General features: G+C 36.3%; 2 protein-coding genes across 3 annotated transcripts in view; one reads left to right on the top strand and one right to left on the bottom strand.

Annotated features, from left to right (window-relative positions):
* Nucleotides 1-18,067, top strand: part of LOC144358017 (EF-hand calcium-binding domain-containing protein 6-like) — a 50,123-nt gene extending 32,056 nt beyond the window's left edge. For both annotated transcript variants that reach the window (XM_085506323.1, XM_085506324.1), the window contains 8 exons: nt 3,713-3,837; nt 4,897-5,048; nt 5,158-5,324; nt 13,054-13,140; nt 14,244-14,329; nt 14,483-14,558; nt 14,820-14,861; nt 15,159-18,067. In XM_085506323.1, the coding sequence (XP_085362449.1) occupies nt 3,713-3,837; nt 4,897-5,048; nt 5,158-5,324; nt 13,054-13,140; nt 14,244-14,329; nt 14,483-14,558; nt 14,820-14,861; nt 15,159-15,371 (948 nt within the window). In that variant the 3' untranslated portion in view covers nt 15,372-18,067. The remainder of the gene's footprint in view (nt 1-3,712; nt 3,838-4,896; nt 5,049-5,157; nt 5,325-13,053; nt 13,141-14,243; nt 14,330-14,482; nt 14,559-14,819; nt 14,862-15,158) is intronic.
* A 2,008-nt stretch (nt 18,068-20,075) lies between these two features.
* LOC100329038 (kielin145) overlaps nt 20,076-22,040 on the bottom strand; it is a 69,272-nt gene continuing 67,307 nt past the window's right edge. Inside the window, exons 26-27 of the mRNA XM_085506274.1 lie at nt 20,709-21,000; nt 20,076-20,469 (exon numbers count right to left, since the gene is read on the bottom strand). Of these exons, the coding sequence (XP_085362400.1) occupies nt 20,216-20,469; nt 20,709-21,000 (546 nt within the window). The 3' untranslated portion in view covers nt 20,076-20,215. The remainder of the gene's footprint in view (nt 20,470-20,708; nt 21,001-22,040) is intronic.

Below are 22,040 nucleotides of genomic sequence, written 5' to 3'. Positions count from 1 at the left end.
AATGTTAGACTACCCTTGCACAGTAACCAAAAATGTTAGAGTACTCCTGTACAGTAACCAAAAATGTTAGACTACCCTTGTACAGTAACCAAAAATGTTAGACTACCCTTGTACAGTAACCAAAAATGTTAGACTACCCTTGTACAGTAACCAAAAATGTAAGACCACTCCTGTACAGTAACGAAAAATGTAAGACTACCCTTGTACAGTAACCAAAAATGTAAGACCACTCCTGTACAGTAACGAAAAATGTAAGACTACCCTTGTACAGTAACCAAAAATGTTAGACTACCCTTGTACAGTAACCAAAAATGTGAGACTACCCTTGTACAGTAACCAAAAATGTTAGACTACCCTTGTACAGTAACCAAAAATGTAAGACAACTTTTGTACAGTAACCAAAAATGTAAGACTACCCTTGTACAGTAACCAAAAATGTAAGACCACTTCTGTACAGTAACCAAAAATGTTAGACTACCCTTGTACAGTAACCAAAAATGTTAAACCACTCCTGTACAGTAACCAAAAATGTTAGACCACTCCTGTACAGTAACCAAAAATGTTAGACTACCCTTGTACAGTAACCAAAAATGTAAGACCACTCCTGTACAGTAACCAAAAATGTAAGACTACCCTTGTACAGTAACCAAAAATGTAAGACCACTCCTGTACAGTAACCAAAAATGTAAGACCACTTCTGTACAGTAACCAAAAATGTAAGACCACTTCTGTACAGTAACCAAAAATGTTAGACTACCCTTGTACACTAACCAAAAGTGTTAGACTACCCTTGTACAGTAACCAAAAATGTTAGACTACCCTTGTACAGTAACCAAAAATGTAAGACCACTCCTGTACAGTAACCAAAAATGTAAGACTACCCTTGTACAGTAACCAAAAATGTAAGACCACTCATGTACAGTAACCAAAAATGTAAGACTACCCTTGTACAGTAACGAAAAATGTTAGACTACCCTTGTACAGTAACCAAAAATGTTAGACTACCCTTGTACAGTAACCAAAAATGTTAGACTACCCTTGTACAGTAACCAAAAATGTTAGACTACCCTTGTACAGTAACCAAAAATGTTAGACTACCCTTGTACAGTAACCAAAAATGTTAGACTACCCTTGTACAGTAACCAAAAATGTTAGACTACCCTTGTACAGTAACCAAAAATGTTAGACTACCCTTGTACAGTAACCAAAAATGTTAGACTACCCTTGTACAGTAACCAAAAATGTAAGACCACTTCTGTACAGTAACCAAAAATGTAAGACCACTTCTTACAGTAACCAAAAATGTTAGACTACCCTTGTACAGTAACCAAAAATGTTAGACTACCCTTGTACAGTAACCAAAAATGTTAGACTACCCATGTACAGTAACCAAAAATGTAAGACCACTCCTGTACAGTAACCAAAAATGTAAGACCACTTCTGTACAGTAACCACAAATGTAAGACCACTCATGTACAGTAACCACAAATGTAAGACTACCCTTGTACAGTAACCAAAAATGTTAGACTACCCTTGTACAGTAACCAAAAATGTAAGACCACTTCTGTACAGTAACCAAAAATGTTAGACCACTCCTGTACAGTAACCAAAAATGTTAGACCACTCCTGTACAGTAACCAAAAATGTTAGACCACTCCTGTACAGTAACCAAAAATGTTGAACCACTCCTGTACAGTAACCAAAAATGTTAAGACCACTCCTGTACAGTAGCCAAAAATGTTAGACCACTCCTGTACAGTAACCAAAAATGTTAGACCACTCCTGTACAGTAACCAAAAATGTTAGACCACTCTTGTACAGTAACCAAAAATGTTAGACCACTCCTGTACCGTAACCAAAAATGATAGACCACTCCTGTACAATAGCCAAAAATGTTAGACCACTCCTGTACAGTAGCCAAAAATGTTAGACCACTCCTGTACAGTAGCCAAAAATGTTAGACCACTCCTGTACAGTAACCAAAAATGTTAAGACCACTCCTGTACAGTAGCCAAAAATGTTAAGACCACTGCTGTACAGTAACCAAAAATGTTGAACCACTCCTGTACAGTAACCAAAAATGTTAGACCACTCCTGTACAGTAACCAAAAATGATAGACCACTCCTGTACAGTAACCAAAAATGTTAAAACCACTCCTGTACAGTAACCAAAAATGTTAGACCACTCCTGTACAGTAACCAAAAATGTTAGACCACTCCTGTACAGTAACCAAAAATGTTAGACCACTCCTGTACAGTAACCAACAATGTTAGACCACTCCTGTACAGTAACCAAAAATGTTAAGATCACTCCTGTACAGTAACCAAAAATGTTAAGATCACTCCTGTACAGTAACCAAAAATGTTAGACCACTCCTGTACAGTAACCAAAAATGTTAGACCACTCCTGTACAGTAACCAAAAATGTTAAGACCACTCCTGTACAGTAACCAAAAATGTTAGACCACTCCTGTACAGTAACCAAAAATGTTAAGATCACTCCTGTACAGTAACCAAAAATGTTAGATCACTCCTGTACAGTAACCCAAAATGTTAAGACCACTCCTGTACAGTAACCAAAAATGTTAGACCACTCCTGTACAGTAACCCAAAATGTTAAGACCACTCCTGTACAGTAACCAAAAATGTTAGACCACTCCTGTACAGTAACCAAAAATGATAGACCTCTCCTGTACAGTAACCAAAAATGTTAAGACCACTCCTGTACAGTAACCAAAAATGTTAAGATCACTCCTGTACAGTAACCAAAAATGTTAGACCACTCCTGTACAGTAACCAAAAATGTTAGACCACTCCTGTACAGTAACCAAAAGTGTTAAGACCACTCCTGTACAGTAACCCAAAATGTTAGACCACTCCTGTACAGTAACCCAAAATGTTAAGACCACTCCTGTACAGTAACCAAAAATGATAGACCACTCCTGTACAGTAACCAAAAATGATAGACCACTCCTGTACAGTAACCAAAAATGTTAAGATCACTCCTGTACAGTAACCAAAAATGTTAGACCACTCCTGTACAGTAACCAAAAATGTTAAGACCACTCCTGTACAGTAACCAAAAATGTTAGACCACTGCTGTACAGTAACCAAAAATGTTAGACCACTCCTGTACAGTAACCAAAAATGTTAAGATCACTCCTGTACAGTAACCAAAAATGTTAAGATCACTCCTGTACAGTAACCAAAAATGTTAAGATCACTCCTGTACAGTAACCAAAAATGTTAAGATCACTCCTGTACAGTAACCAAAAATGTTAGACCACTCCTGTACAGTAACCAAAAATGTTAAGACCACTCCTGTACAGTAACCAAAAATGTTAAGATCACTCCTGTACAGTAACCAAAAATGTTAAGATCACTCCTGTACAGTAACCAAAAATGTTAAGATCACTCCTGTACAGTAACCAAAAATGTTAAGATCACTCCTGTACAGTAACCAAAAATGTTAGATCACTCCTGTACAGTAACCAAAAATGTTAAGATCACTCCTGTACAGTAACCAAAAATGTTAAGATCACTCCTGTACAGTAACCAAAAATGTTAAGACCACTCCTGTACAGTAACCAAAAATGTTAAGATCACTCCTGTACAGTAACCAAAAATGTTAAGATCACTCCTGTACAGTAACCAAAAATGTTAAGATCACTCCTGTACAGTAACCAAAATTTTTTGTCTGGTATTTTTTCAGCTGGAGGATGCTGTTGAAGATATTCTGAGACATCATTTCCATACTGCTCAAAAATGTTATCATAAAATAGATCGAAAGGGAGTTGGTCGGATATCCAAACCACAGTTCCACAAATGGTTACAAGAGTGAGATATCAATTTGTTATTTTTAGTGATAACCATTTCTAGTACATTTGTAGCGCTGTTATATAGTACAGTTGAGCAGGTATCACAGTACACCTGGGTATCAGTATACCTGGGTATCACAGTACCCCTGGGTATCAGTACACCTGGGTATCATGGTACACATGGGTATCACAGTACACCTGGGTATCAGAACACAAGGGTATCATGGTACACATGGGTATCACAGTACCCCTTGGTATCATGGTACACCCAGGTATCACAGTACAATTGGGTATCAGTACACCTGGGTATCACAGTACCCCTGGGTATCAGCACACCTTGGTATCAGTACAACAGGCTATCATGGTACACATGGGTATCACAGTACAACTGGGTATCACAGTATCCCTGGGTATCTGCACACCTGGGTATCATGGTACATCCGGGTATCACAGTACAATTGGGTATCAGTACACCTGGGTATCACAGTACACATGGGTATCACAGTACCCCTGGGTATCATGGTACACCTGGGTATCACAGTACAATTGGGTATCAGTACACCTGGGTATCTCAGTACTCCCGAGTATCACAGTACTCCTGGGTATCACAGTACACATGGGTATCTCAGTACTCCTGGGTATCACAGTACTCCTTGGTATCACAGTACTCCTTGGTATCACAGTACACATGGGTATCACAGTACACCTTGGTATCACAGTACACCTGGGTATCACAATACACCTGGGTATCTCAGTACCACCGAGTATCACAGTACACCTGGGTATCACAGTACACCTGGGTATCAGTACACCTGGGTATCACAAGACCCCTGGGTATCACAGTACCCCTGGGTATCAGCACACCTGGGTATCCCAGTACAACTGGGTATCAGTACACCTGGGTATCACAGTACCACTGGGTATCACAGTACACCTGGCTATCACAATACACCTGGGTATCTCAGTACCACCGAGTATCACAGTACACCTGGGTATCACAGTACACCTGGGTATCACAGTACACATAGGTATCACAGTACAACTGATTTGTGGAATAATTCATTTGTTTTTTCCACAGAATTGGTATTATTTTAAATATGCAAGAATTAGATGAAATGTGGTCATCTTTAGCTGTTAGCAGAGATGGTATTGTACATTTTAGTGAGATATATGGTCATTTTACACAAAGACATATTGGACCTCCTCCAATTGAAGGAAAATTACTGATAGGTAAGAAGATTTTCTGTCAGTTAAACTATCATAGGGTAAGGAGGTCTTTTCTTTATCTGGTCAATTAAATTAGTTCATGTGCAAAATAACATGAAAATATATTTTGTAGAAGACGCATCTACTATGTTGGAACAAATGAAAAAAGTACAGCAAGCACAGAAAGAACGGGTTAAGGAGCTCCAGAAACAGACACACAAATCTAAGACAATGAAAACTGCAATGAAGAATGATTTTATACTTCCATCAGATGATCTGATTGAAAAACTAAGGCAACATGTAAGTATGTGTTTAGTCATGTCCGCACTGTCTTATCCTATTCAATTACCCCTAATCTTACCTATATGACATAACCCTATCTACTGAAGTCACTATCCCACTCCTGGTTTTGTCCACATTTTTATCCTGCTTATGATCATCCAGTAAAACTGTGTTTCAATTCCTACACTGTTTTCCTGCTCATACCTGTTCTGCATGTCTGTTCATGTGCCATTCAAGTCTGTCTTTCCTTTATCAGAGTCTTGCCTGTGTTCCACCCTCAACCCCCTCAGATTCATTGTTTTTGGCTTTTCTGTAATCAAGTGAAAGGAAAGTGGTAGTATTGGCAAAATGTTTGTTGTTCTACAGTGTCTGCCTACAATGTTGTTGTTGTAAACTTTCTTGTGAGCGTGTTACTTCCAATAATATTCATCTGATGGATGTCTAATCAAGACAAGAAAAATATTAACCATGTCTCGGGCACTGAATGGCTTGATTACTATAATAATATGAATTCAGATAACATGAACTTAAATACGTTTCATGATAGTGTTAAAAATGAATTATTAAGATATGAAAACAGTGTACCACACAATGATATATTAGATACAGAAATTACGCAAAAAGACATTGTTAATGCATTGAAAATACAAAAAACTAAAAAAGCAGCAGGCTTGGATGGTTTATGTATTGAACTTTTGAAATACAGTTGTAATGTCTTAATTGAACCTCTAGTTAAATTATTTAATTTAATTCATCAATCTTCAATATTTCCGGATATTTAGAACACCAGTATAATTACATATTTATATAAAAAAGGTGACAAACATGATCCCCAAAACTACAGAGGAATATCTGTATCTAGAACAAACTAATCTATAATAACCAAGCTGGTTTTAGAAAGAACCATCGTACTATTGATCATATTTTTGTCTTAAAAACTCTAATTTCAAAACAATTATGTAAGAAAAAGAGACTTTTTGTATGTTTTGTTGATTTTGCAAAAGCTTTTGATTCAATTTGGAGAATAGGACTTTTTTACAAACTTCTTAATAAACATAATATCAATGGAAGGGTTTACCGTCTCATTAAAAATATGTACTCTAATACTAAAGCACATATAAAAATATCAAATTTAATTACCCAGAATTTTGATGTTACAAAAGGGGTGAAACAAGGCTGTGTAATTAGTCCAACATTATTTAATATTTTCATTAATGATTTTAAAGACCGCCTTGAAAAAACAAACACAGAACCACCAAACATTGAATAATACACCAGTAAATTCATTAATATATGCAGATGACATGGACTTCAACAAGCTTTGAAAGAACTTGAACAATATTGCTCCAATTGGCAACTTAAAATAAACATATCTAAAACCGAAATTGTTATTTTCAATAAATCACCACTGCAAAAAAGATACTTTTTAACTATTGGCAACCATTGCATTAAATGTAATAAACAGTATATTTATTTAGGGATTATTTTCAGTTCAAATGGTAATTTCAATGAGGCAACAGCCAATATAGCAGAGAAAACTGGAAAAGCACTTTTTGCTATGAACAAAATACTATGGGATAATAAAAATATTAAACTTTCTTTACATTTATTTAACGTTTTTATAAAACCCATCCTTCTATATGGATCAGAGGTATGGGGACAAAGTTTCATCAACAACAACAAATGGGAAAAAAACACGATAGAAAAAATTCATTTGAAGTTTTGTAAACAAATCTTGCAGATTAACAGGACCTCATGTAATCTAGCAGCAAGAGCAGAATTGGGGCAATATCCTCTTTTACTTGACATCAAAAAACAAATAATAAAATATTGGCTGCATATCGTGGAATTACCAGATGATAATCTAACTAAACAAGCATTCTATGAACAGAAAAAGTCATCTATATCAAATAGTTGGTTCATTAATCTTAAAACCATATTACAGGAAGCATCATTAGATTTTCTTCTGAAAAGAAAAATCCTCAAAACACAAACAGCAACAATTTGTAAAATTTTACAATCAAATTTACAAAGCAGGTATGTGAACAAGTGGAGAACTGCTATATCAAATGAAAATTCTAAACTCAGAACATATTCAAAATTTAAAACAAAGTATAATTTGGAGCCTTATTTACTTAATTTGAATGGTGAAAATAGAAAAATGTTCACTAAATTCAGGGTTAGCGATCATAGTTTAGCTACTGAAAAAGGCAGACATTCTATCCCAAAAGTACCAATAAATAACAGACTTTGTCAATTTTTACCTTGCCCGTACCATCAAAGATGGAAGGGAAAGGTATATTAAGGGAAAAATTTTGTCCGGCGTTGTCGTCGTTGTCGTTAATAATTGTTATTGTGTGCATAATAACTTTACTAATTCTATTCCAAAGTTTATCAAACTTGGTCACCTTATTCATCAGTATAAAGTCTTCCCTGAGTTTGAACAACAGATGTCCCGTATGAAAATATCATGCAAAAATTAAGAAAATCTGATAAAATATTTTGACTGTTTCTACTTGACTGATCACTGGTGATACACATCAAAGGTCACTGATCTCAGTGGAAATATGCATTGTTGTATGTGTTCAATGAAGCAAATGATTTATCTTGTAATAATATCCTTGGTAATGTATCTCAGAATCCCATACTGGGTTTCAAAACCAACTCATGGAGAGATTGCACAGTCTGATACACATTTGCAAACCTACCAATAAAATCTTTACAGAAAACAAGATGTCAGAAAATCAATATAAGCACTCCTATGAACTGGGTGCCTAACTTTGATCAAGATCTGAAGCTAATAGAAAATCTGTTTAGTTCAAAGTTATCCAATCAAAAACAATACATAAAAAATACATTAAAAGCAAAACATTTCATCCACATTTTAAAAAGAAAATTATTCTAAAATATATGTATTCTGTATTTGACAAAAAGTTCATTCGACAAATGAAAACTCACAGGAATATGTTTCAGCTATTAGAACAGAATGATAGAGTTTTTATAATACTAGTTTGAAAACGCACTTCAAAGATTGCATAGTTTGAAGATGTAGATTCTCAGGAGGCAACAGTACTGTTGACTTCTCCCTCCACTGGACACCAACTAACTATTTAAGTTGATTTGCATACAAAGCAGAGCTTGCAACATGATAGCTATTCATAAAGGGTGTTTTTTTTTACTTTTCATATAATACAGTAGTCACACAATGAGGCAGTTCATATTTGTCTCAGTGAATCATTAATTTTTGACAGACACCTGTACAAAATACTTTTTTGTTATCTTGCATGTTTTATGAATCTATTCACATCTAAATGCAGCACTTTTTTTTGCAATGAGACATTTGTTTTTATACTAAAATATCTGATTTACTTGGAATATCTGATGTCCCTTAAAATAATTAAACAAATAAGGCACCAATGTTTTTGTAAGATATTTACATCTTTTAAGGACATTCGGTAGACTGATTCTCCACTGTTGGTTCAACCCCAAAACTTGTTTGTATTCAAAATTAATTATGACAATGCATATTTATATTGAAACAAACTATGATAAAGGGAATTATATTATATAACAAAGGGCAACGTCACCAGAGTTCAACTATGTTGTAATAACTGCATTGAAGGTGAGATCCATTTCCTTTTAGATTGTCAAAAATATGAACAGCAGAGATCTCAACTGTTACATAAAATTAAAGTCCCGGCTGACAATAACATTTCTTGTTTCACATATTTACTTTCACATCAAGATAAATTAGTTCAAGAGGTATCAAACTTTATTTTAGCTGCGACCAAAATTAGAGATTAGATTTCTTTAATAATTTATTTGTGCATTTATTTTTATACATATTTATTTATTTGTGAATTTTAAGTACATTCATTCATGACAAGTTATTTTCAAAATATTGTCTTGTTAAACAAAAACTCTTTATTGTTGCAAACACCCTATGTAACCTACTCTTTTTTTACACGGGAACAATAAAGTTCATTCATTCATTCTGATGGCTATCAAACTTTAATATATGGTTAATCTGTGGATAATTAGATTCTAATTAGATGATCACAGGTACTCTCCAACTTATAATTATGGTTAATCTATTTGATGACCTTCCCCTCCATATGCTATGATCTTCCCTATCCTTTGTAATCCATCTCTTCTTCTTATGCTGTGATCTGCCCCCATATGTAATGATATCCCACCCTATGCTGTGATCTGCCCCCATAAGTAATGATATCCCACCCTATGCTGTGATCTGCCCCCATAAGTAATGATATCCCACCCTATGCTGTGATCTGCCCCCATATGTAATGATATCCCACCCTATGCTGTGATCTGCCCCCATAAGTAATGATATCCCACCCTATGCTGTGATCTGCCCCCATATGTAATGATATCCCACCCTATGCTGTGATCTGCCCCCATATGTAATGATATCCCACCCTATGCTGTGATCTGCCCCACATATGTAATGATATCCCCACCCTATGCTGTGATCTGCCCCACATATGTAATGATATCCCAACCTGTGTTGTGATCTGCCCCCATATGTAATGATATCCCACCCTATGCTGTGATCTGCCCCCATAAGTAATGATATCCCACCCTATGCTGTGATCTGCCCCCATATGTAATGATATCCCACCCTATGCTGTGATCTGCCCCCATATGTAATGATATCCCACCCTATGCTGTGATCTGCCCCACATATGTAATGATATCCCCACCCTATGCTGTGATCTGCCCCACATATGTAATGATATCCCAACCTGTGTTGTGATCTGCCCCCATATGTAATGATATCCCACCCTATGCTGTGATCTGCCCCACATATGTAATGATATCCCCACCCTATGCTGTGATCTGCCCCCATATGTAATGATATCCCACCCTATGCTGTGATCTGCCCTACATATGTAATGATATCCCCACCATATGCTGTGATCTGCCCCCATATGTAATGATATCCCCACCCTATGCTGTGATCTGCCCCCATATGTAATGATATCCCCACCCTATGCTGTGATCTGCGCCACATATGTAATGATATCCCAACCTGTGTTGTGATCTGCCCCCATATGTAATGATATCCCACCCTATGCTGTGATCTGCCCCACATATGTAATGATATCCCCACCCTATGCTGTGATCTGCCCCCATATGTAATGATATCCCACCCTATGCTGTGATCTGCCCTACATATGTAATGATATCCCCACCATATGCTGTGATCTGCCCCCATATGTAATGATATCCCACCATATGCTGTGATCTGCCCCCATATGTAATGATATCCCACCCTATGCTGTGATCTGCCCTACATATGTAATGATATCCCACCATATGCTGTGATCTGCCCCCATATGTAATGATATCCCACCCTATGCTGTGATCTGCCCCCATATGTAATGATATCCCACCCTATGCTGTGATCTGCCCCACATATGTAATGATATCCCCACCCTATGCTGTGATCTGCCCCCATATGTAATGATATCCCACCCTATGCTGTGATCTGCCCCACATATGTAATGATATCCCCACCCTATGCTGTGATCTGCCCCACATATGTAATGAAATCCCACCCTATGCTGTGATCTGCCCCACATATGTAATGATATCCCACCATATGCTGCGATCTGCCCACATATGTAATATCTCCATCATATGATGTGACCTGCCTCACATATGTAATGATATCCCCACCATATGCTGTGATTTGCCCACATATGTAATATCCCCACCATATGCTGTGATCTGCCCACATATGTAATGATATCCCCACCATATGCTGTGATCTGCCCCACATATGTAATGATATCCCACCCTATGCTGTGATCTGCCCCCATATGTAATGATATCCCACCCTATGCTGTGATCTGCCCCCATATGTAATGATATCCCACCCTATGCTGTGATCTGCCCCCATATGTAATGATATCCCACCCTATGCTGTGATCTGCCCTACATATGTAATGATATCCCCACCCTATGCTGTGATCTGCCCCACATATGTAATGATATCCCAACCTGTGTTGTGATCTGCCCCCATATGTAATGATATCCCACCCTATGCTGTGATCTGCCCCACATATGTAATGATATCCCCACCCTATGCTGTGATCTGCCCCCATATGTAATGATATCCCACCCTATGCTGTGATCTGCCCTACATATGTAATGATATCCCCACCATATGCTGTGATCTGCCCCCATATGTAATGATATCCCCACCCTATGCTGTGATCTGCCCCCATATGTAATGATATCCCCACCCTATGCTGTGATCTGCCCCACATATGTAATGATATCCCAACCTGTGTTGTGATCTGCCCCCATATGTAATGATATCCCACCCTATGCTGTGATCTGCCCCACATATGTAATGATATCCCCACCCTATGCTGTGATCTGCCCCCATATGTAATGATATCCCACCCTATGCTGTGATCTGCCCTACATATGTAATGATATTCCCACCATATGCTGTGATCTGCCCCATATGTAATGATATCCCACCATATGCTGTGATCTGCCCCCATATGTAATGATATCCCACCCTATGCTGTGATCTGCCCTACATATGTAATGATATCCCACCATATGCTGTGATCTGCCCCCATATGTAATGATATCCCACCCTATGCTGTGATCTGCCCCCATATGTAATGATATCCCACCCTATGCTGTGATCTGCCCCACATATGTAATGATATCCCCACCCTATGCTGTGATCTGCCCCACATATGTAATGATATCCCCACCCTATGCTGTGATCTGCCCCCATATGTAATGATATCCCACCCTATGCTGTGATCTGCCCCACATATGTAATGATATCCCCACCCTATGCTGTGATCTGCCCCACATATGTAATGATATCCCACCCTATGCTGTGATCTGCCCCACATATGTAATGATATCCCACCATATGCTGCGATCTGCCCACATATGTAATATCTCCATCATATGATGTGACCTGCCTCACATATGTAATGATATTCCCACCATATGCTGTGATTTGCCCACATATGTAATGATATCCCCACCATATGCTGTGATCTGCCCACATATGTAATGATATCCCCACCATATGCTGTGATCTGCCCCACATATGTAATGATATCCCACCCTATGCTGTGATCTGCCCCACATATGTAATGATATCCCCACCCTATGCTGTGATCTGCCCCACATATGTAATGATATCCCCACATTATGCTGTGATCTGCCCCACATATGTAATGATATCCCACCATATGCTGCGATCTGCCCACAAATGTAATATCTCCATCATATGATGTGACCTGCCTCACATATGTAATGATATCCCCACCATATGCTGTGATTTGCCCACATATGTAATGATATCCCCACCATATGCTGTGATCTGCCCACATATGTAATGATATTCCCACCATATGCTGTGATCTGCCCTACATATGTAATGATATTCCCACCATATGCTGTGATCTGCCCACATATGTAATGATATCCCCACTATATGCTGTGATCTGCCCACATATGTAATGATCTGCCCACCATATGCTGTGATCTGCCCTACATATGTAATGATATCCCCACCATATGCCGTGATCTGCCCCACATATGTAATGATATCCCCACCATATGCCGTGATCTTCCCCACATATGTAATGATATCCCCACCATATGCTGTGATCTGCCCATGCACCCTCACATATACATATAAGTCATGTATAGTATAATTATGTTTTACATTTATTTTCATCAGGTTGTAATGAACTGGAGTGAACTTAAGAAATTATTCCGACAATTGGATCGCCATGGCATTGCCACAATCAAGCAGTCACAAATGAAGGTAGCATGAATGTAATCTATATATAACTACTTACCGGTAAAGTTTTTCTATTCCTTACTAGTTTGGGCTTCAATTGTTATTTATTATTTGCTAAGTCATTTGTGTGGTCACTATAGCAAATTGCTAATGATTGTTACTGTTGATAGAATGTACGAACAAAAACTCTCAGTTCACATGATGACCATAAACTTCAATAACTTTTTCTCCAATTCAATTGCCAACTATCTTGTATACTTTTTGCATCTTGGGATCATTTTCTGATTTGATGAAACCAACATCGAAAGAAAATTATAAATACTTACAAACATTTAGAATATTATTATTGCATTTAATATTTCATTCATTTGTGTGAATTACTGTAAGATAAAAAATACATGTTATTAACTATCAACTCTTGGCAAGATCTTGCAGTGAGTGTGCAGCTAGTGAGTGTGTTTTTTTCTTTTAGTATTTTGACATCCTGTTATAAGGCCATGTCATGTTTAGAGGCATGTTCAATTACTGACTCGGATATATTTTCAGACCACAGATATAGTCACTGGTCTGTAAACCTAATAGAATTATTGCTGTTGTTCCATTCTTCTTTATTTTGTGTTTACTCTATTCTAAAATAATTAAGTTATGGTCTCGCCCAGAGTCACACAATGAGGCAGTTCATATTTGTCTCAGTGAATCATTAATTTTTGACAGACACCTGTACAAAATACTTTTTTGTTATCTTGCATGTTTTATGAATCTATTCACATCTAAATGCAGCACTTTTTTTTGCTATGAGACATTTGTTTTTATACTAAAATATCTGATTTACTTGGAATATCTGATGTCCCTTAAAATAATTAAACAAATAAGGCACCAATGTTTTTGTAAGATATTTACATCTTTTAAGGACATTCGGTAGACTGATTCCCCACTGTTGGTTCAACCCCAAAACTTGTTTGTATTCAAAATTAATTATGACAATGCATATTTATATTGAAACAAACTATGATAAAGGGAATTATATTATATAACAAAGGGCAACGTAACTGTAATATATATCATTAAGTGCGAACTGCAGATATGAAACAGTAATGTATCTTATATGATACTATTATATTTTATAGAACATTTTACAGTCACTGAGATTTCCTCTGACATCTGAAGAAATGGAAAATTTATGTCAGAGATTTGATTTCACTAGCAGTGGATTGTAAGTTTCTAACACACTTCATTTCAATTTTTTTCAAATTAATCAAGTAGCATTGTGACAAGAATCACATGAATTCACAATTCAAAATAACACTCACATGAATCATGGTAACATATGCAATTTATAAAGCTTTCATATTTATATTTTTCAAAGATTTCATTATATGCAGTTTATGGAGCTTTATACAGTGAATGGTCAAATCTCACCATATGACAAACAAGCTGACAAGGTATTAGTCTTTTCTTTATGTGTTTACATATATGCTGTGTGTGAATGTTTATACAAATGATGTCCAGGAATTACCATTCATTTTGATATCAGTATTGAGAGTGCAGTCCAGAAGATGATTATCTCGGCATTTATAGGTTTACCTATCTCTTTTAATTGATATGGATTCCAGCTTATACACGAGCATATGCTGCTGGCTTTACACTTACATGTCAATAAATAATTCATTCAACCCACCTACTTCATTTGACTTTCATTGCAGATTCCAACTCCTGGTTTTGTTATGACAAAAATGAGAAAAAAGGTGAGTAACTGTTATAATTATAAGTTGAGTATATAGTTGTTGTTTTTCTCTGAAACTGGGATTTATTTTTTTGGTTCTTTCCATCCATCTGTGCATTCATTTTCCTTTCTTAGAAGCGGCTTGAATAATTTGTGTCCAATAATGTTCGAACGAAAAGGTCTCAGCCCTACAGAATCACCTTTCCCACCCTCATGGATCACCCTGCCAAGCATCACCTCTCCTCCACCCTCACAGATCACCTCTCCCCAGATTATGACAATCAAATTAATGTGTGTAACATAATTGCTGTTTTTGCAGGTAATACCAGAGTGGAAGTCACTGAGAAGAGCTTTCAAGAAAGTTGATAGAAAAAATGATGGTTTTGTCACCATCACTGAATTCAAACAAGTTCTGAAAGAAAATAAATGTGCTATCAGTGAAGAAGACTTGTATCATTTATCATCACAGTTAGATTCCAGTTTAGACGGAAACATTTCATATGATGAGTTTATAAATGCAATGTGTGATTAGCAACGTCTCTCTAGTCTAACTTCCCCGTTGTAAACTATCACGTGATTAGCAACGTCTTCTCTAGTCTTACTTCCCCGTTGTAAACTATCACGTGATTAGCAACGTCTCTCTAGTCTTACTTCCCCTGTGTAAACTATCACGTGATTAGCAACTTCTCTCTAGTCTTACTTCCCCGTTGTAAACTATCACGTGATTAGCAACGTCTCTCTAGTCTTACTTCCCCTGTGTAAACTATCACGTGATTAGCAATGTCTCTCTAGTCTTCCTCTGTGTAAACTATCACATGGTCATAATGGACTGCTGCAATGTGTGATTAACAACGTCTCTCTAGTCTTACTTCCCCTGTGTAAACTATCACGTGATTAGCAACGTCTCTCTAGTCTTACTTCCCCTGTGTAAACTATCACGTGATTAGCAACGTCTCTCTAGTCTTACTTCCCCTGTGTAAACTATCACGTGATTAGCAATGTCTCTCTAGTCTTACTTCCCCTGTGTAAACTATCACATGGTCATAATAGACTGCTGCAATGTGTGATTAATTAAACATCTCTCTAGTCTTACTTCCCCTGTGTAAACTATCACATGGTCATAATAGACTGCTGCAATGTGTGATTAACAACGTCTCTCTAGTCTTACTTCCCCTGTGCATGGAACTATAAACCCCAGGAAGAACAACGAAACTAAGAGGATTAAAAAAACCTTTGTCTTAGTTTATATTACAGTGCTTTCGCTTTTGTTTCCACAACATTAGTCATACTCCATGTTAGTTGCCGCCGATACGACCGTTTCAACCGCTTTGCTGGAAACGGAAAACTTGAAAAAAATATTTCATATCTGCGCAGTAAAATATTACGTTCACAACTCATGCACAAACAAGTCGGTCTGCAGGGTGACCTTCAGTGTACCGGAAATCATGCAACGGGTCGGAGTTTTAGCGAGTTTTCATAATTTTCAATGTTGTTTTTAGATTACTTCTTGTTTTTTTCAACCCTCGAAAAAATAAGGTTGCGAAAGTTTGCAAAACATGGGGTTTGGTATGCTGTTTGTTTTCGAGATATCCCGACTTATTCCGTGTTTCCCTTCGATCGCCAGAAGTGGCAATGTGTTTTTTTTCCCGTTGAATGTCGCTCATTTATCAGTGTTTTTGTCTTGGCGCCATTGTTTTTTTATGCTATAACCGAAACAACTCGATCACGTGATCTCCCGAAGTCGCCCGATTGACTTTGAAAATGACCGATAGTCGGAGATAAACGTTCATTTGCGTAAATCGGCTTATTTTTTAAAGCGACGAAATAAACAGTCAAAATAAACATTCGACATCGCGGCAACTATCATAGTTCAAAGGAAACGAAGTGGTTGTTCTTCCTGGGGTTTATAGTTCCATGCCCTGTGTAAACTATCACATGGTCATAATAGACTGCTGCAATGTGTGATTAACGTCTCTCTAGTCTTACTTTCCCTGTGTAAACTATCACGTGATTAGCAATGTCTCTCTAGTCTTACTTCCCCTGTGTAAACTATCACGTGATTAGCAATGTCTCTCTAGTCTTACTTCCCCTGTGTAAACTATCACATGGTCATAATAGACTGCTGCAATGTGTGATTAATTAAACGTCTCTCTAGTCTTACTTCCCCTGTGTAAACTATCACGTGATTAGCAATGTCTCTCTAGTCTTACTTCCCCTGTGTAAACTATCACGTGATTAGCAACGTCTCTCTAGTCTTACTTCCCCTGTGTAAACTATCACATGGTCATAATGGACTGCAGTCACAGACTTTCACCAGATCAATCTAACTGTTTGCATGAATTTTGTTTGATCAAATGCAATCTTTTGGTCATTTTTACTCAATTTATATGAACATTGAATTATCCCAATGATTTAATAATAATTACTTTCTGGCATTTTGTTTCATGTTAAATGAGATGACAACCATTTTTTTTCTCTGGTGACAATAATGTGAAATCATTTATTTTCACTATTTTGATGTTGCCATGGGAATATTGAGTTCCATTTGTGACTGTTATTTACATGTTTACATAATTTTGCAGTTTATGCATGAAAGTAGCAAAATTAAGTCTCAGTGAATAATTAATACATTTACAGTAGTTGACGAGATTTAGTCTGAAATGGGGACATACATATAATTTGACACCCCGGGAAAAGACGGTTAAATATAAATGTCTTTCATTTTGTACACAGATTTCTGCTAGATATTTCTGTAATTTACATACATGTACACCTGCACAGTACAGAATAGTTTTACCTCTAGGTGGCAGTATACTGTATGCATGTTATGTGACAAATAATAAAATATGACACTACATTGATGGGTCTGAATACTTGGTTTCTATGGCTACAAGTTACACAAATTGTCGTTTATAAAACTATCACAGTGCTGCATCTAAGTTTACTTAATATGCCAAAATAAAATATTTTAATAAGTTTTTGCTGTTAATGTAATAAATTTTAATTATGAAAGAGAAATGTAACTCAAAGATATAATGGATATGCATGCTTTCCATCTACAATCCATCCATATGTGCGTGTGTGTATTATTCATATTTACAAGATTTTATTTGTAATGTATTGTAAAATAGAGGATTAGTATATTTTCAATTATTATGTTTGTATATTTTTCAAAAACCTGACATGTACAGATTATGCAACAAAAGTAAATTAAAATTGTAAAAGTTATTGATATTTGATTATTTCACTTCCTTTGAAAAAGGTACTCGGAATAACTTAATTAACAGTCATCCTATTTTTGAAAAATTCATAACAATTAGAAGTACCCATTTTGTTTTGTCACTGCATTTAACCAACAAACTTTTGAAATTTCAACTTGTTTATGATAAACCAATGACATGAAATGACAAATATGCAAACTTGTAAATCAAGATAGTATGAACCTCAACGTGCAAATGTCATATTCGTACATCTTATGATACAGGTCAATTATGACCTACAACATGTCGATGTGATACCCAAGTAGGACTACGGAGGCACAGACAATGCATGTGATACATGTACTGAGCCTTTAATTTGATATTGTTTTATTAGTTAATTTGTAGAAAGATGAAGTCTAATAATAAAAGCCAAACATCTCATCTCCAGCAAGACACTGTCCCATAAACTAAGGAATGCCAATAACTCATTATCAGCAGTATAAATGTCTTCATTCTGTCCACTTCTACATCTAAATGCAAATAACTGGTAATTGTATACTGTATCTATGACATGATGTATAACGAATATATAAAATTTGAATATAATCAGTCAAAGCATGGCAGAGATATGGTACTAGAAGTGCATTCATTAAAACAAAATAGCTGCCAGTTAGCCATTTTGAATCTGATCTGAAAAACAAAATGACGTGCATCAAGGTCCCATGTCCAACGTATGTACCAAGTTTAAACAAAATCAATAATAATTTTTCAGCACAAAAATGGCCATCATTCAGCTATCGTGAATCAGATTGTGAAACAAATTGATCATCTGAATGTGACTAATAAATATTGTCTATGATTCATTAAGGGGGCTCCATGGATATTGTCTGCAAGGTACAAGTATACAATACAGGAAAGTACACTACTTGGTAAAACGTATTGGAGACAAACTAACCAGAGACTAAAAAGAATCATCAGGTCAGGTAGGCTCTCAGTAAAAGTTGTGATCCATCAGCTTGGTGCCTGAAATCTATTGAAATGTTATCATACTCAAATAACTGTTCTAATTACATATTTTTGTCAAAACGGTATTGAACATTGGTAAAAATAATTCAAATTTTAGTTTATTTTGTTATTGAGTAAATTTCATAGCATCCAGGAGTATCTGTTATTATCAAATTCACTTTTTTAGTCGTATCATCACTTTATAATGCCACCTTCTAACTGGACTTACTCTACTTGGAATGCAGTGTGTGACTAGAAATAGTGTTAGTTTCAGTGGCTGCCCAACTGATAATATTGATACAGTGAACTCAAGCATACGTTATCATAAATGTGTACAGCCTGTACATTCTCTCTAATCATTGTATACCCACCCATCATCACATCATCAACACTAGAGATACATCTACACTATTTACTTGTTGAGTTACGTATTCAGTCACTAAAGGGGCATGTGTGCAATGTATGTGGTCATAACTTATTACTTTATTTATTGCACGATTTGGAAATAAATATTATTTGTTCTTTTAAAGTATTAATATAATTTGATTTGTGATGACCACCACATGAGTGTATTTACAACACAGCCAATAGGTCACATGACAAACACATGTATTATTTTCATTTCGATCCATTTACTAGGAATACCTAGGAATTCCAAGGACAGATTTCTTTAACTAGTAAATAGAGTGTTTTTCAGAAGTTGAAGTGTAATTGCAATTTTCACGTCACAATGTTTAGCAGCAAACAGTCTGGATTCAAAGCATATATGATCATATGATGAATGTGTAGATTTATGATGACATGCAGACCAAAAGTTGCTGTTAAATCCTGTTATCTTATTTGTACAATAACTATGAGAAATAATCTCACAAATTGGATAATTAACAAAAACACATTTCAGCTGAAAATTTAGGTCAAGTCAGTCCTAACACATTTACATGCAAAAGTTTATAGAAATTCAACCAATGGGGATATCCTTGGTAGTTTCCATTGTGATCACACAAGAGACAAAATTCCAATCATACAGCATATTGAATAATACCAGTATATTTATTATTTGTTACTTAGATTACAATTTGACTAAAAAATAAGAACTTACATTACTTATTTATCAAAAGAAGTGAAACTTAATGTATATATGTTTGTTATTCCTGACATAAGTATAAGGCATTTAAACGCTGTTGTCTTCTGTTTTGTACGACGATAACGTTGTATTACCGTAAATAATTGGTGGACATTGTTCAGGATCAATACATCTTGCATCAAATAAGACTTTATCAGCTGGGCATTGACATCCAGGTATACAAGGTCTGAAACATTGGGCTTCTATCACTCCCAGAGGAACATCTTTGTTTTCACATGTACGTGAACAAGGTGGTCCACATTCATCAAACATAAGACCACGGTCTTCTGGACAGCGAATTGCTACAAATAAAAATAACATAAATTATTCAACAAACATCAGCGGATATATCTTCACTGTTTGAGAAGCAGACTGTGAGAGTAGTTCAACTATAATGAGCTTAACTGATGTTGTCATGGGTTTGGCTGCTATAAAATATGCATTATTATACATTTTGTATATTATTCAATTTGGCTTAAACCTATTTCTCAGTGTGAATGAAGCATGTTGGTTTTGAACACTAACGTAAGTATGTACTTACCACAGAGAGACGATGATCTCCATAGTAGAGAAACACCTGACTGTCTACATTCGGCAGCATAAGCTGATAAAATATCACATAAACAACTGTCATCAGAGCCGCATGCACACATATCATATACACATGAAGCATAGTAAGGCTCAGCAGGAACCACTGGATGGCATTTATCAAAGCGTGCTGACTTTAATACTGCACATTTAGCATTTGCAAGCTTTCTGGCACGATATCCTGCTTCCGTGCAAGGATCAATATCCATTGCGTCTTCACATTCAGCTCCTTCTGGATCAAACACCTTGAAACAAAATAAAACCTTATTCATTACCTGAACACAAGAAATAAATTATGGTGATTGGAAGCCATAACTGAACACATGACATGAATTATGGTGATTGGATGCCATAACTGAACACATGACATGAATTACAGTGATTGGATGCCATAACTAAACACATGACATGAATTATGGTGATTGGATGCCATAACTGAACACATGACATGAATTATGGTAATTGGATGCCATAACTGAACACATGACATGAATTATGGTGATTGGATGCCATAACTGAACACATGACATGAATTATGGTGATTGGATGCCATAACTGAACACATGACATGAATTATGGTGATTGGATGCCATAACTGAACACATGACATGAATTACAGTGATTGGATGCCATAACTAAACACATGACATGAATTATGGTGATTGGATACCATAACTGAACACATGACATGAATTATGGTAATTGGATGCCATAACTGAACACATGACATGAATTATGGTGATTGGATGCCATAACTGAACACATGACATGAATTACAGTGATTGGATGCCATAACTAAACACATGACATGAATTATGGTGATTGGATGCCATAACTGAACACATGACATGAATTATGGTAATTGGATGCCATAACTGAACACATGACATGAATTATGGTGATTGGATGCCATAACTGAACACATGACATGAATTACAGTGATTGGATGCCATAACTAAACACATGACATGAATTATGGTGATTGGATGCCATAACTGAACACATGACATGAATTATGGTAATTGGATGCCATAACTGAACACATGACATGAATTATGGTGATTGGATGCCATAACTGAACACATGACATGAATTACAGTGATTGGATGCCATAACTGAACACATGACATGAATTATGGTGATTGGATGCCATAACTGAACACATGACATGAATTACAGTGATTGGATGCCATAACTAAACACATGACATGAATTATGGTGATTGGATGCCATAACTGAACACATGACATGAATTACAGTGATTGGATGCCATAACTGAACACAT

Source organism: Saccoglossus kowalevskii, chromosome 12 (assembly GCF_978046115.1).
Source record: "Saccoglossus kowalevskii chromosome 12, keSacKowa6.1, whole genome shotgun sequence".
Taxonomy (NCBI): domain Eukaryota; kingdom Metazoa; phylum Hemichordata; class Enteropneusta; family Harrimaniidae; genus Saccoglossus; species Saccoglossus kowalevskii.
The sequence above is the reverse complement of the archived record's forward strand: the minus strand, read 5'-3'. Positions and strand labels throughout refer to the sequence as shown.